This window comes from Carassius auratus, chromosome 36 (assembly GCF_003368295.1).
Source record: "Carassius auratus strain Wakin chromosome 36, ASM336829v1, whole genome shotgun sequence".
Taxonomy (NCBI): Eukaryota; Metazoa; Chordata; class Actinopteri; order Cypriniformes; family Cyprinidae; genus Carassius; species Carassius auratus.
The window spans coordinates 492,139-508,227 of NC_039278.1; the positions used below are offsets into that span (position 1 = coordinate 492,139).

Here is a 16,089-nt window from a genome sequence, read left to right on the forward strand (position 1 = left end):
CTGGTAAACATTTGACTATGGTGGCTGGTGTCTCTATATTCATGTTCTGTACAATATAATCGCCAATAATGAGAGCACTTTCATCAGGTTTCTCAGTGGGTGTATCACTGAGTGGGAAGAACCTGTTTAAATGTGGTTTTATTAAAGTTCGAGAGGAGCACGATCAGATAATCATCCAGTTTAGCACAGGTGCATCTCATTTAGCTAATCATCTTACTCAATCAGGCCTATTTTGCATCGGGGCAGCAACTTAAGCAGCTCAAAATGGGCCTCTCACAAAATCTGATAGAGGCCCTCGGTAGTTGGTCATCAGACATTTTTAAATCACAGAAAATCCTGATCAATATAAAATAAAAAAATTAAATTCATCGTTTTAAATCATGTTGTTTACTTGATTAATTGAAGCCTCTCCTTCCCAATGCAGTCAGTTATCACTTATTTGGTCAAAGTAAGGGCCCTCCAACCGTCGTTACAATTTCCTCGCCTATTCATCATCAGACAGGGCTCTCCGTTCCGGTGCAGCAGGGCAGTGTTTTCCTTCGGTCATTGTGACAGCCCTCCATCCGATGCATCAAATCACACCTCGTATACAGTCGCAAGGGGGACTTCCAGTGCAGCAGTGCCACAGCTCCCTTCGGACGCAGCGAGAGTACCTCCATTAGTCACGTTTTCTTGCCTACTCCACATCAGACCGAGCTCCCCTCCCGGTGCAGCAGACCTATCAGCTCCCTTCAATCACAGGGTCATTCTTCAGTCTGATGTTCTGAGTATGATGCATGCTCGGTGGTGGACAGGGGATCTCCCTCCCGGTGCAGCATAACCTTTGGCTCCCTTCGGTGGCCGTAGGAGCCCTCCAGCTGATGCATCAAACTACGGCTCCTATTCAGTTGAAAGGGGGACTCTCCCCTTCGGTGCAGCAGAGCTGCAGCTCCCTTTGGAATGCAGTGAAAGTCCCTCCATCAGTCGCGTCTTCTTGCCTATTCTGCATCGGATGGGGCTCCCTACCCATGGCTCCCTTCGGTCACGGGGTGAACCCCCCCTCTGACTTAGGTTGCATGCTCAATGACGGACAGGAATCTCCCTCCCGGGGGAATAGAGCCACTGGCTCCCTTCGGTTGCAGCAGGAGCCCTCAATCAGATGCATCAAACCATGCCTTGCATCGCAAGGGGGATTCACCTTTCTGGTGCAGCAGAGCCACAGCTCCCTTCGGACGCAGCAAGAGTCCCTCCAGCAGTCGTATTCCAGTTACCGTCAATCAGGGCTCTCCCCTCCGGGGCAGCACTCCCGATGCAGCAGAGTCACGGACCCCCTACGGAGGCTGGGAGAGCCCTCCGAGGTGTAAAACCATGCCTCACATCAAGCCGCAATGGGGGACTCCCCCTTCCAGTGCAGCAGAGCTGCAGCTCCCTTCAGATACAGCGGGAGGTCCCTCCATCAGTCGCATCTCTTTGCCTTCTCAGCATCGGGATAGGGCTCCTCTTTCGCTGCAGCAGACCGAGCCGCTTCCAGTGCAGCAGAGCCGCAGCTCCCTTCAGATGCAGCGGGAGGTCCCTCCATCAGTCGCGTCTCTTTGCCTTCTCAGCACCGGGCTAGGGCTCCTCTTTCGTAGCAGCAGACCCAAGGCTCCCTTCGGTCGCAGTGTGAACCCCCCATCTGAGTTATGTTGCATGCTTAATGGTGGCTAGGGATCTCCCTCCCGATGGGGTACAGCGGCTGGCTCACTTCGGTTGCATTAGGAGAACTTCATCCGATGCACAAAACTGCGGCTCAAATCTCATTGCCTATTCAGCATCTGACGAGGCTCTCCCTTCTGGTGCAGCAGACCCATGGCTCCCTTCGGTCGCATTGTGAACCCCCCGTCCGAGTTATGTTGCATACTCGATGGTGGCCAGGGATCCAGTGTTGTGCCTGAACGCGTTCATTGAACGATAGAACTGAACATATTTTGGCCGAACGTGAACTGAAAGTGCTGTATTAATGCCTGATGAACATTACTGTCAACTCGTTCATTCTGGTGTCTGTGAACGGCACGCTCTCTCAGGTTAACTTCGTTCAATAGGGTGCCAGATTTCTATAGAGCCTTCCAGGCAAAAACCCGGATAAAACACACCAGTGTCGCACCGCCGTCCACCGCATGCGTGACGCGTCATCAAAAAAAATAAAAAAATAAATACCATGGAGGCGACAGTAGCATGTAGCAAGAAGGCGTATGATCATTTAAAATAATTTTATGATGTTTATGACAAGGTCAGTGAGAATGGGAGACAAAGCATTAAAGCAACAATGCTGTCCCCTCAATGCTAATGTAAACCCTGGTTGGATAAGGATTCTAAATTGGATATGAAGATGAAATCTCACACATAGCTTCATTGTTAAAACTGATAAAATAATTGCTGTCCGTGATTCTATATGGGCTGTGGCAATAATTGTGAAAAATAATAGCTCGCAGCAACATATGGAAAAAAAGAACTATGAACTAGTTCATTTTTGGAACTGTGAACTCAGTGAACTTAGTTCAAAATTTTGTAGTTTGAACTATGAACTGAACTAGTTAATTTTAAAATTTGTGAATTGAACTTTGAACTAGTTCATGTAGAAAGTGAACTTTCCCAACACTGCAGGGATCTCCCTCCCGATGGGGTACAGCTGCTGACTCCCTTTAGTCGCCTTCCCTCCATCAGATGCACCAAAGCGCGCCTCATACTCAGCTGCAAGAGGGACTCTCGCTTCCGGTGCAGCAGAGCCGCAGCTCCCTTCGGAGGCAGCAAGAGTCCCTTTTTGATATCCAGCATCGTGCTCCTCTCCTCACAAAACTGAAACAAAATTCCAAATTGCAAACAAAATCATGTTTCCTGATCATGTTATTTTTTTTTGTGTGTGCTTGTGGTCTTTTCCCCTTTGCTCTTGTTTCCACGTTCTGCGCTTGCTTTTCTAAAAGTTGCAGTTAAGACTGAGTTTCATGTAAATCAGGGCGGGCTTTAGTGTCACCATTGGCCCGCGAGTACTAGATTGACAGCTGCTCCTCTGATTTACATGAAACTCAAACTGCAACTTTTAGAAATGCAAGCTCAGAATGTTCAAACAAGAGCAAAGGGGAAAAAAAACACAAGCAGACAAAAAAGTAACATGAGCAGGAAACCTGATTTTGTTTGAGATTTGGAAAAGTTGAATTCACGTTTCAGTTTTGTGCAATATATTTTTAAATGCGTTTACATTTTTGATTTATGCTTATTATTTTTTGATCCATGACTGTTATTTTGTGCGTTATTATTTTACACGTGTTTTTAAATATTTGATCTTTGCTTATTATTTTTCGATCTGTGACTGCAATAAATTTGGCGGGATTCTAATCCTATAGGAGAGGAGAAAAGAAAACGGCGATAGGTTAGAATGAAAAGGCTAACGAAAGGCTAACGCAATGCAGGTGCACTGCACTCACGGATAAATAAAACTGAACAATCAAAATTAATCTGACAAGACTGATCGATAATATCAGAAATATGGTGAATTAAGTTATATTTTATCACTTTAAACAAAAGAGAGTGATAGTAACAAAGATTCTAGAGAAAAAAAAACGCTACACGGAGCTATGATCAGCTGCAGCAAGGCCAACAGGAAATAGAAAACTAACTTAAGTAACTCTCATTTGAGTGTTAGCAAACTAGTTTTACCGATTTATCTACAACATTTCTGGACCTGGGAACATTTCAGTTGCGTTGCTGTCTATAGAGGATCATAGTGCTCCGATTTCATCAAAAATATCTAAATTTTTTGTCCAAAGATGACAAGACAGAGTAATTAAATTACATAATTTAAAGTTTAGGGTGAACTAACCCTTTAAGTATAAATATAAAAAATATAAATATTATGCATATACAGATACATCTCAAATTAAAATGTCATGGAAAAGTTTATTTCAGTAATTCAACTCAATTTGTGAAACTGGTGTATTAAATAAATTCAATGCACACAGACTGAAGTAGTTTAAGTCTTTGGTTCTTTTAATTGTGATGATTTTGGCTCACATTAAACAAAAACCGACCAATCTCAACAAATTAGAACACTTCGTAATACCAACAAAATTAAAAATAAAAGTGAATTGATGGCCTTCTGGAAAGTATGTTAGTTTACTGTACATGTTCTCAATACTTGGTAGGGGCTCCTTTTGCTTTAATTACTGCCTCACTTCGGCGTGGCATGGAGATGATATGGAAGCCCTGAGTCTCGTTCTTCCTACAGTCTTGTGATTGTGCTGAGAGAGCATTTTGAAGGCTCGGGAATCCTTTGCAGGTGTTTTGAAGGATTCATATTAATACCTTAAGGACCCACACACACACACCTAAGCCAAATGCTATTCATCCATCAAGCATATCAAGAATGAAAGACAAAATCAAAACTAGTAAGGAATTGGGGTAGTTTTAATGTAAATAGCAGACAAACAACCATGGCACTACAGGGATTGCAAGCTTAAATCATAAAATGAATCGCAAAGAACACTTTAAAAAAAATTAATAAAAATACTAAAAGGGTAAGATCCATTTTTATACATTTCCAAAGCGCTCAGCACGTTTTCTCTTTGCCTGAAAGAGAAAGAGAGGATGGGGTAAGAAGAACGCTTACATAGAAACAACATTTTTATATGGTCAGTACTGATATAAACAGGAACTTTGCTTGAGGTGTTGCAATGATTTACAGTGTAGGTGTGGATTAGACAGAACTATTTTCACTATATTTATCAGTGGGACAATATTCATACAATACTAGAACCTAGAAATAATTTAAAGGGGTCACTTGCAGGCCACAGCATCATGAATTATGGGTCCATCAACATCTGATTTAAATATTATCCCTATATTATCTGATTCAAAAGTTAACAGTGAGTGGTGGTTTCAGACATCACCGCACTGACTCTTATTCAGCCTGAAAGAATGAAAGAGCCGTGCTGAAGGTGGAACGATTCAACCAATCAGATGAAAGAAGCGTTTCAGCTCCGCCCACAAGTGTGAGTGAAATATTGAAGCCATAAGCCGATTTGTATGTGCACATTGAATTTTGCTACATTCATTGCGGGACACTGAATGAAATTTCAATCGTAAGTGTCTTGACTGTGAGTGTAAATGCAACTAAGAAAAATAACTTTTGAATGATCATTTTGCCACAGTTTTTGCTTGAACATGTTACACATATCTAATCATTTCTGTAATCCATTTTAATTTTGCAACTTAAGCGTTGAAAGTAGTATTCATTTTACATATTAAAACTAGTTTATGAAATGGCAAATTAAAATAATGTAAACTTTCATTTTGCACCAAACGTTGCACAAATGTATTGGAAAATGTAAATGTAAATACAGAAATGCATTGCCATTTTACATATTGCATTGTCATTTTGCATATTACAACCCATATGCAACCAATAAGTGATTGTTGTTTGGTTTATTATTAAAGTTAATTTAGAAAAACGTTTGGAGCATTTGTGTGTAAAATATAAGTTTTAGACGACCAAGCTGCCAGCGGCAGACAGTGAGCCTAGGTTTGATCAATTTGGCCTTCTCAAATCATCCCGACTCGCCTAAAATAAAATCTATAGATATAAAACAGTTCAAGCATGTTTAAATGTTAGACCCATATAATTGTGAGCTATACCCATCCAATAGTTTGTGCTGAGACACTCCAGGACATGGAGACACCAGCGTGATCACTTTTTGCTCATAAGAGTAATACATCATTCATAACTGCAAAGGGTCTTTTATTTGTGTGCACTCACAATATCAACAAAACATTGTGCTTTCTGCCATCTCGTCTTTAACAGGAGTACAAAAATGAACCAACACTCAGTGAAAACATGACTCACAGACATGATAAATATCTACAGAAAGCTTTAAATGACTACTTCAAACAAATCATTATAAATCATAATTCTTAAAGATGCATTTCTCTCGGAAGGCATGTCTAATGAGATTGCGAGACAGGCAACTTAATCCTTGTGACACAGACTCAGAAAACACTAGTTTATTAGTAAATAATAAAAAAAATCTCCTTACTATTTCCCCTTTGTCACATTTATGAGAATTACTTTTGCCAGTCCTTTGCAAGCTTGAGCCTATTGCATGTATTTTTGAAAAGAGAACCACAGGGAGACTTTCGGAGTCTAAGACTTTCCCCCCCCCCCTCAAATGGCTGGTCGCACCGATGCAACTGTTTTCTTTTCCACCATTGAGAAAGTAGGTTGCACTCTAGAGCCCTGTGTTGGTACCCTTACGTCAAAGAAAACCCAACAGTCACTGAAACAACTTGAAACACACAAAAGTAATAATAAAAAAATAAAAAATAAAAATACTGAAAACTAATGAAAATAAAACATTGCTTTTGGATTGTGGTTCAACAGAAGCTCCTCAAATTCTACTGAAACTGGCCTGGACAAAAAAACAGTCACTGTGTTGTTTGGTGGCATGGTGTGTACCACACGGAACATGGACCACAGAAAGCCAAGGAGAGAGTTGTCTCAGGAAATTATAATAAAAAAAAATCATAGACAAGCATGTTAAAGGTAAAGGCTATAAGACCATTTCCAAGCAGTTTGATGCTCCTGTGACTAGTTGCACATATTATTCAGAAGTTTAAGGTCCATGGGACTATAGCCACCCTCCCTGGATGTGGGCAACTGATGACAAATTGAAGAGACTGATAATATGGATGGTAAGCAAGGAGCCCAGAACAACCTCCAGAGATTAGAGGTGAACTTCAAGGTCAAGGGACATCCGTGTCAGATCGCACCATCAGTTGCTGTTTGAGCCAAAGTGGACTTAAATGGAAGAGAGGACTCCGCTGTTGAAAGCAAGTCAAAAAAGCGAGACTGGAATTTGCCAAAATGCATATGGACAAGCTAAAAAGCTTCTTGAGAGAATGTCCTTTGGACAGATGAGACAAAACTGGAGCTTTTTGGGAGGTCACATTAGCTCTATGATCACAGATGCAAAAATTAAGCACACAAAGAAATGAACACCGTACCTACTGTGAATCATTGAGACAGCTTGGTTATGTTCAGGGGCTGCTTTGCTGCATCTGGCACATGGTGTCTTGAATCAGTGCAGGGTACAATGAAATCTCAAGACTATCAAGGCATTCTGGAGCGAAAGGTGCTGCCCAGAGTCAGAAAGCTTGGTCTCAGTCCCCGGTTAAGGGTCCTCCAACAGGATAATGACCCAAAACACAGCTAGAAAGAAACAAGAATGGCTAAAAACTAAATATTGGAGTACTCTGAAGTGGCCTTCTAGGAGCCCTGATCCTAATCTTATTGAACACCTGTGGAAAAAGCTGAAAAATGCAGTCTGGAGAGGGCACCCTTCAAACCTGAGACAACTGGAGCAGTGTGCTCATGAGAAGTGGGCCAAAATACCCGTTGACAGGTGCAGTAGTCTCATTGGGTTACAAAAATCACTTGCAGTGATTACCTCAAAAGGTTGTGCAATAAAACAAAAAAAAGTTAAGAGTGTCCAGTCTAGTTTTATTAGTTTTTTTATGCTTCTTTTGAACCACAATTCAAAACTAATGTCTGATTTTCATTAGTTATCTTTCATTAAATTTTATTATTACTTTTGACAGCTTCAAGTTATTTTAGTGACCACTGTGGGTTTTTCCTTCTTTAATGCAAAGGTAACCAACAATTTTGTCCATGTGTTTATCATGTGCAATTTACTTTTCCAGTAACATTATTAACTGGACCATATATATTTTATACACACACACACACACACACACACAAACACTTCTATTGGTAGCACCTTAATAACTTCATTATTTTGCATTAGTTATTAAATATATTATGAAATTACAAATCAGCTATTGTCTGTGCACCCTCCTGTTTTCCATATTCAACTTTGCAAAGACTAAACAAATCTAAGTCTACTTAACCAGTTAATCAATAACAACCCTCAAAAGACACTTAATGTTTTGATGACGTTATTACTGTTCAGCCAGAGACATTTAGCACTGCCCCAAATAAGCCATTTCATTTAGTTTGCGTGACGAGAGAACAAACTCTTTGGTTCTCATATGTCAAGCAAGCATGTTTGAGCTTCTGTCTATCATATGTAACCCTGTACCACAAAACCATTCTTAAGTGTAAATGTTTCAAAATTTTGATTTATACATAAACTGAAATATAAGTAATTTAAATAAATAAGCTTTCTATTGATGTATAGTTTGTTAGGCTACGACAATATTTGCCAAATAATTTGTCCAAATTAAGTTCCTAGCAATGTATATTACTAATAAAGAAAAATCTATAATTTTGACCCATACAATGTATTTTTGGCTATTGCTACAAATATACCCCAGCGACTTAAGACTGGTTTTGAGGTCAAGGGTCACATATTTTGGTGTGCTCTACATATGTTCAATAGGACTTTACTAATAACTATGGTAACTGTATTTTCAAGAATAAATGAATGTATATAGATGGATAAATGCAATGTACAAAAAAAATAAATGAAGTTGAAATGAGTGTGGTGAATTTGCTTCTGTGTTCAGAAATGAAAACTCAAAACGGTAATCTTCAGAAAATATACTTTGTAATATCCATCTACTGAAAATATACGTAATAAACGTTTAAGCATATATATATATATATATATATATATATATATATATAGTAATAGTTATGGACAGCAGTTAAATCTAAGTCTCTTGAAGGGACAATCATTTTATGATGAAACGGGCATTTATTCATGTATAAACACTGTTCATTACACATACATTTAATAAACCTTTTAAAACCACGTTATCAGCACATACTCATACCTCTGTATCATTGGCTCCAGACGCTGCTGCACTAGTGACAACGCCAAATCTCTCCTTCCTCTTCTTAAGCTTTTCATCATCCTCAATCTGTGAACACACAAAATAGGCAACGAAACATTAAAATAGCTCATTTCCTAATCTTAGGAATTGTCAGCTCCTAATGTTTGGAAATATGAAAAAAAAAGTACCTTTTTAGAAACTGAAGAGACATTCAAGCCAAAACGTTCTGCTCTCTTTTTTAATACCTCAACATCAACCTGAAAGAGAGGCACGTATGACAGTGGTTTTACAGAGATTCAATTATTTCATATATTAATTTCTAAGTCCCCACCAAAATGTGCAACCAAATTACTCACATTAACTTTGGCTGAAGTTCCTAAAAAACAAACAAAAAAAAAAAAACGCATCAATAGATGGAAATTCTCATTAAGCACTGTACAGGGTTCGTACACATTCTTACCAATAAATGTCCATGACTTTTAAAGGCAATATTCATGACCTAATGTTCAATTATTTTACAAGTAAAATGAAAAAAAAAAAATCTGTTCAAATTTATCAGAGCACGTGTTAGCTAAAATGTACGACTATTAATGCTTCTTATTTGCTTTCTATTAGTTTTAAGTACAAGCTTCAACTGTGCCAGAGGCTACACCACACAGTGAACATCACATCACTGAATATTATAATTTGACCAATATCAACTAAACTCACGACCTGAATTTCATTAAGGAGACCATTTAGGTTTAACAGTAGTATTCAGGTAGAGAAATATACAGAAACTGAAACTAAAAAAAAAAAAAATTATCATTAAAAGTCATAAATGTTCAGCCAACAGCAGTGATTGACCTATTTTTTTCTTTTGTTGTTTCATAAACATTAATGAGACTGCACAGCTTTATTAAAGGTGACATGAATTGAGAAATCAACTTTTACTTGAGCTTTTTATATTTAAGAAGTCACTGTAGTAAAATAATACCCTGTATGTTTCAGAAGTGAAAACAAAAGGAACTTTGAAAATAGTTTTGAGATGCACTGTATTAGATTGTCAACTCACCTTTGGATGATACAGCTTCAGGTTCTTGCAGACCAAACCTAATAAAACAGACAATGAAGGTCTCAAAAAACACATGCAATAATCTACTGCATTATATAAGCATTATAGCTGACAGATGATACCGAGGTATATTTTCCCATTTTACAGTCATTTTTTTTCTCTAGAATGCATGCCATATTTACGATTGTTGTCAAATTTTATTTATATTTTTTAGTGTTTTGAATCAGTTTTGACAAAGGTATGTAAATTTGTCTTTTGCCATTCAAATAGACCAGTCCAAACACTGCATTTCAACCAAAATAAATTCTCAAGACTTTTAATGACATGACAAGAAGAAAAATAAAATGTAATCTCTCTCTCGAACAAGCAAACCTTGCTGCTCGTGCTGCCTTTTTGCTGTCGCCACTTGGTGGAATATTGAAGCGTTCTGCTCTCTTCTGAAGCCTCTGCAATGAAAATAATACGTTATTACTTTTATGGCAAGAAGAATATACCATAGGATTTAATTATATAAATAATACACATCTGTTAAATGTGTAGTGTAAAATATAGGCCAGCAGTATATTGTACAAAGCACTGCTGTCACAGTAATTTCACTGTAACAATAGTCAAATTAAATATTCTATGATAAATAATTAGTGACAGCGATATATGATAATGACATTATAATATCAATAACATTTTATTGTTTCGCTCTTTAGGGGCCAAGCCCAGAGGGCTGTAGCCCCTATTGTATCTGTACGTTTTATTATTATTATTATTATTATTCTTCTTCTTCTTCTTCTTCTCGTCCAATGGGAGTCTATGGTAGCCCTATGAAGGGAAAAAGGGAAAATGATGAAATTTGGCACACTTGTAGAGATGACCATTATTAGTGATCTGACCAACTTTGGGGTCTCTAGGGCAAACTCTATAGCGCCACCACCAGCTCAAAAATTCAACATTCAAACATTAATAACTCTTGAACCACTAATTCTATTAAAATAAAACTTAGTACATCTGTTTTGTCTCTTCATGGAGATTCCATTCCATATCTTACATTAAGACTCCTCCCATTACAGTAGCGGCCATTTTGAAAAGTACAGTATTCAGTCTAAGCACTACTCCTCCTTCAAAATTAGTCCAATTCTTCTGAAATTTGGCTCAGATGTTCTTTGGACTGAGCCGCACAGAAATGACTCAACAGAATTTTTTGAACACTAGTGAAAAAAAAAGTTATGATGCTGTGAACTTACTGAGGTTGACCTCAAATGGGTTGAGATGCTGTATCTCGGCCAAACATTGATCAATCGATACCAAACTTGGTTCACTTCATCTACACCATAACTTGGGGGTCCATGCCAAATTTGGGAACAGCGCCACCTATGGGTGTTGAGATACCAAAAATGCACTTTTTTGCTTATAACTTCTGAACAATTCATCAGAAAATTATGATCTTGATGTCTATGGTTTCTGTAGATCATTTTGAATCTGTGGATGTCAATTTTGTCAAGACCACCTGGACCACCCGTCCGCCATTTTGAAATTTGTCAAAAATTGCTATAACTTTTGAACTACTGTACAAATCTTCACAAAAATCGATAGGCATCATCAACACCATGTGCCGGAAGTACCCCGGAAGTTGGAAGACAGCGCCACCTAGTGTTCAAGAGATATAACGATTCTTGCAAAACCCCTTATAACTACTGTAAATGTTGATCAATTTTTGTTATTTTTATGTCATTTTATTCCTTTGGTTATGCCGATTCTGATGATGTCTCAATTGTCATTTTCCAACATGGCGTCTGTCCGCCATATTGAATGGAATGAAATACAGTTTTTTCGCTACTCCTCCCTGAAATCTTGTTCAATTTTGTTCAAAATTTTAACAGATGAACTTCAGACCGGGCCTGACAGAAATGACTCAACAAATTTTTGATATTCACTCCCGTTCCAGAGATGTACAGCTCCAAAGTTGACCGTGCCTGTGCTTGTTGATTTATGCTAGTTAGCTTAGCATGCTAATGAACTAAAATGCTAACACTTTTCTATTCACTCTAATGGGTCTCTTGAGCAATCTGGTTAACTTTGACAATGTTAGCATTTTTTAGCGTAGCATGCTAATCTGGCTAAAATGCTACTTCGGGCTTGTGAGAGAGATCATTCTCACACCTTAACTTCTCTTCTGTGCCGTGTACGTTGTGTGTCAACTAATGTGGCACACTTAGCTAAGGCGTTGGTACTGAACCTGTGAGGTTGTGGGTTCGAAACCTGTATGGGAAAAGTTTAAAATTGGGTATAAAGTTGTCATTTCAATTCCTTTATTACATGGTTAAGAGCTGTACTAAAGTTTCTTAAAATGGGATCAAAAATAAGTGTGTTTTTGTAACTTCATTCTGCGTTCGTTCTCATCAGACCTTCTGATTTCACCTTATCTGTAATTCTGAATCTATCTGTTCGGTAAAAAGTGCTGAAAAAGTTGCTTGAAAAAACCTTAAAAGCCAAAGAGCAATAAGGGCTTGGCCCCAGAAAGGCTGCTTGCAGCTTTAATTTTATTATCATATCTGTTTCCAAACGATAATGTCTGAATTTCAGTCCTACTGGTGCGAAATGCCCCTTTGTGCCACCTGGCCATGATTTCACAAAAGTTTCACAGAAGTGTAATAGTAGCAAAGTAGGAACAAGGGCTGTAGAATCTAAAGAATTGTCCTGTGTGTGCCATATGTGATTTGACTACTACTGTATGTGGTTTGAGTAAAGATCATTACCTCACCAACTGTAGCAGGAGGGTTTACCTTGACCAGTTTTTTCTCAGTCTCCCTGAAATCAAGAGCACAGTGAACAAACCAACATATATATATATATGCCATGTGCAAAGTATGCTGATGTATAGGTGAAGAGGGAATGACATACTCTTCAGGAGGAGTAAACTCTTGCTTTTGGGAATCGGTCTCTTCTTTGGCAAAGGCCTCCTAAATCACATGCAAAGTATGTTACATTGAGCAAATCAAACACTATGACTGTTGTCCCATCTGGAACCTGACACAAGAAACACATTTGTTTGTTTACACCCATTAAAACCCATTCAAAATGCATCCATTTACAGTACTAAAATACATCTCAGGTGATCTGATCAGTTCAAGACGTTTTGTAATCAGATTAATTAAACCACAAATAGAGGCAGTCAGAGATGCATGTGACCACATTGCTTTGAAAGGTACACTTGCATTTGTTTTGCTGTATCCTGGACAGTAAAGGACCATATATTCACCTGTCAATCATCCACTGACTGCACTTTTGTTATGCTTTAAAATAAAGCTAGATAGGTGAAGTTTGTCAAAGACTAGGGTTGTATGATATGACTTTATACATCTTGACAGTGATAAAGTGTGTATTGATAGAGACTTTTTACTTAAAAACAAAAAACATACAGGACATGCTTGAAACAAAAAAAAAAGATAATTATTTTATAAATGGTGAAAAAGAACTCAATTGGGGGCTCAAAACCTTGAATCTAACTTTTCTTATCAATATTTAGATTAATTTATGTTCTGAACATAATAAGCAAGCACTGTAGTTTTGTTCATACAAGTAATACATGCATATGAACTGGATAGCAATGTTTAGGGTTAATATAAACAGAACTTTCAGAATCTGAAATTGGATCCTTTCAAAACAGATTGAGGTTATTAACAACATGCATTAATGTATAAACAAAACCCTTCAGATCAACCAGGACATATCTTAATACCAGGCTTAAACTGGTCAAACACTACGGACTACAGACACAATGCATTTCTATATATATATATAAAGAAACCTTGCTACATGTACTGCATTAAGCTATCTGAGACTTATAGCACTTGCATATCATTGCTCTCCTTAATTTTGATTGCTTCTGTTGTCCTCATTTTTAAGTCGCTTTGGATAAAAGGGTCTGCGAAATGACTAAATGTACAAAATAACACTCTAGCTACTACATTCAGTGTGCATCTATTTGAACTTTTACCCTGAAAATTCCCATGGAAACATCACATCTGGGAAAACTTACCTCACCATATTCTCCCAGGACTTCCTCTTCATTCACTTCTTCTAAAAACACATTTTAAAATGTTAAACATACATTATAATGGTTTCACAATTTAATGTTTATTCTGCTACGATGCTCAAAATGATTTTTATTCACATTAGAGGAATTTTAATCAGCCAAAAATACAAATTCTGTCATCATTTACTCATCCTTATGTTGTTCCAAACCTGTATGAGTATCTTCTGTTGAATACAAAAGAAGAATGCGAGAAATCAAACAGTTGCTGGTACTTTTCCATCTTGGTCCCAAATTACTTCAATGGTATCTTTTTTGTTTTTTAATTCTATGGAAGTCATTGGGGACAAAGAATGCTTTCATCCTAACAATCTTTCTTCAACATATTGTCTTTTGTGTGGTGCAGAAGAAAGAAATTAATATGGTTTTAAAACAACATGTGGGCAAGTAAATGACGCCTCCTCTTTAAGAGAAAAATGGATTAGTGCAGTATTACATCTATCTTTGAGATATCTAAAGAACATAATTGTAATGAAAACTGGTTAAGGGTGGAAAAAAAGTGACCTTAAAGAAAAATACATTAAAAAGCTGAAATATTGTATTAGCAAATGCATACCATGCTCTTCCAGATAGGCTTGCAGCCGGGCAATAAGATCGGCTTTATTTCCTTTGGCATCCAGCCCACGAGCAGTACATTCCTGCTTCAGCTCAGCCAACTGTGGGGATTATATTAGTTTTAATGACAGTGGCTATGTTAAATCACAACCAGAAATCACATACCTGATGTGTGAAACCTGTTTTGTTAGTCCACAAAGTTGGTATTGGAACAAATATGGCTGCTTCTAAATAATTGAGTTAAATGTACCATGAAAATCCTTGCATCTTCATCTAGGTCTTTGTGTGGAGTAAAGAGTTGTTTACTAAAGCCTCTCTACAAATTCATACATTTACACCCAAAAATGCAATTTATGAAGGCAGCTATGAGCTAATTAGGTATTGAAGAACTACGATGGACAAAAAAGTAAGCAGTTATATTGCTTTAGATAGATGTTTGTTGTTACAACCCACTTTTTAGGCACTTGTAGGAGAAGAACACGTGCTTGAGTTTTATTTTTAGAGTGAACTGATGTAACGTTAGTTGATAAACTGGAAGAGTAAAATAGTGCCTGCGTGGTGAAGGAACAATGTAAAAGTCTCATTTTAGAAGTCTCTGAAAGATTGAACTAAAATGTTTTTTAATTAAGCAGGTAACTTAGATGTTTTTCAGCGAGTAACGAAAGGTACACAGATCACTAGAGTCAAAAGAAACAAGTGCTGAATGAACCTTGACACGTTAACTTAAATATATTACGGTTATTATCATAAGCAAATTTAGCACAACTAAGAATAGCTCGCTGTTACAACCAGATCCAAAAAAATAAATAAATGGAAAAATACTAACAAACATTCATAGAAACGTTCTTTGCACTTGGTTTCTTTACCTTGAGTTTATGCAATTCCACGACTTCCGCCATTTTCTTGAAGAGGATTGTATTTTGAAATCTTATTAATTCCGGTTTTAAAGTCTTCACCGATGATTTTGCGCTGCAGCGCAACCGGTCGGTCAGGAGACTGGGACAACCTAATGTGAGATGGTACTTTGTAGATATGCATTTCTCTAAAATGTAAAAATACATTTAACACATTTAGACTGATCCTAAATGAATTCCTACCTTAAATCACTACCAGTGGCAGCGGTACAATCAGTACAACTCGGTGGCTTTTTAAATATCACAATAATAAAGCTACCTCCACAAAATCCCTGAATTCACTTGAGCTAAAAATATTAGTTTATTTAAGTTTATTTCACAGAATTCCATAACCAATTAACTTTGCAAAATTGAACCTGTTTTTAAACTAAATGGGCCTTATTTATTAAAAGAACACACAACAGAAAATTTGATGTACGGTCGTTTTAACCCAAAACTTGTAATTTATCAAAATGGACATAAGCGTAATGATGGCACAGAGTGGATCACAGGCTGATTGTTAGTGGGAGGAGTTTGGCCCAGATCAGTCCAAGTCTCGATCAGTCCAGTGATCATTTGGCCCAAATCAGGCTATGAACTGGCAGCATATTATGTGACCCATAATAAAAGATAAATACAATATTGCATGATTATTGTTAAATGTTAAAGGAAACAAGATGCATTAAGAGCTGGGGGGTGAA

At 37.6% G+C, this 16,089-nt stretch overlaps 1 protein-coding gene across 5 annotated transcripts; it reads right to left on the reverse strand.

The window, feature by feature from the left end:
• Positions 1-4,398: 4,398 nt before the first annotated feature.
• Positions 4,399-15,525, reverse strand: LOC113054906 (SAP domain-containing ribonucleoprotein-like). Of its 5 annotated transcripts, none has more exons than XM_026220688.1 (12): positions 15,362-15,525; positions 14,497-14,596; positions 14,081-14,107; positions 13,887-13,927; positions 12,749-12,807; positions 12,604-12,655; positions 10,229-10,302; positions 9,857-9,894; positions 9,159-9,178; positions 8,991-9,059; positions 8,803-8,889; positions 4,399-4,581 (listed from the first exon to the last, which is right to left on the reverse strand). In XM_026220688.1, exons 1-12 carry the CDS (start codon positions 15,392-15,394, stop codon positions 4,543-4,545), a joined length of 639 nt encoding a protein of 212 aa, XP_026076473.1. In that variant the 5' UTR covers positions 15,395-15,525; the 3' UTR covers positions 4,399-4,542. The 5 variants fall into 5 exon arrangements, with proteins under 5 accessions (XP_026076473.1, XP_026076476.1, XP_026076474.1 ...); XM_026220691.1 differs by having other exon boundaries at positions 13,887-13,924; positions 14,093-14,107; positions 15,362-15,524; XM_026220689.1 differs by having other exon boundaries at positions 14,093-14,107; positions 15,362-15,523.
• Between the last annotated feature and the right edge of the window lie 564 nt (positions 15,526-16,089).

Excerpts from the sequence above, each read along its gene's own strand:
- LOC113054906 (XM_026220688.1), bottom strand. The coding sequence starts at position 15,394 with ATGGCGGAAGTCGTGGAATTGCATAAACTCAAG. Across the intron at positions 14,108-14,496 it reads AGCCTATCTGGAAGAGCATG|AAGATACTCATACAGGTTTG; the intron begins GTATGCATTTGC and ends TGTATTCAACAG. Across the intron at positions 12,656-12,748 it reads GAGTTTACTCCTCCTGAAGA|GGAGACTGAGAAAAAACTGG; the intron begins GTATGTCATTCC and ends TCTTGATTTCAG.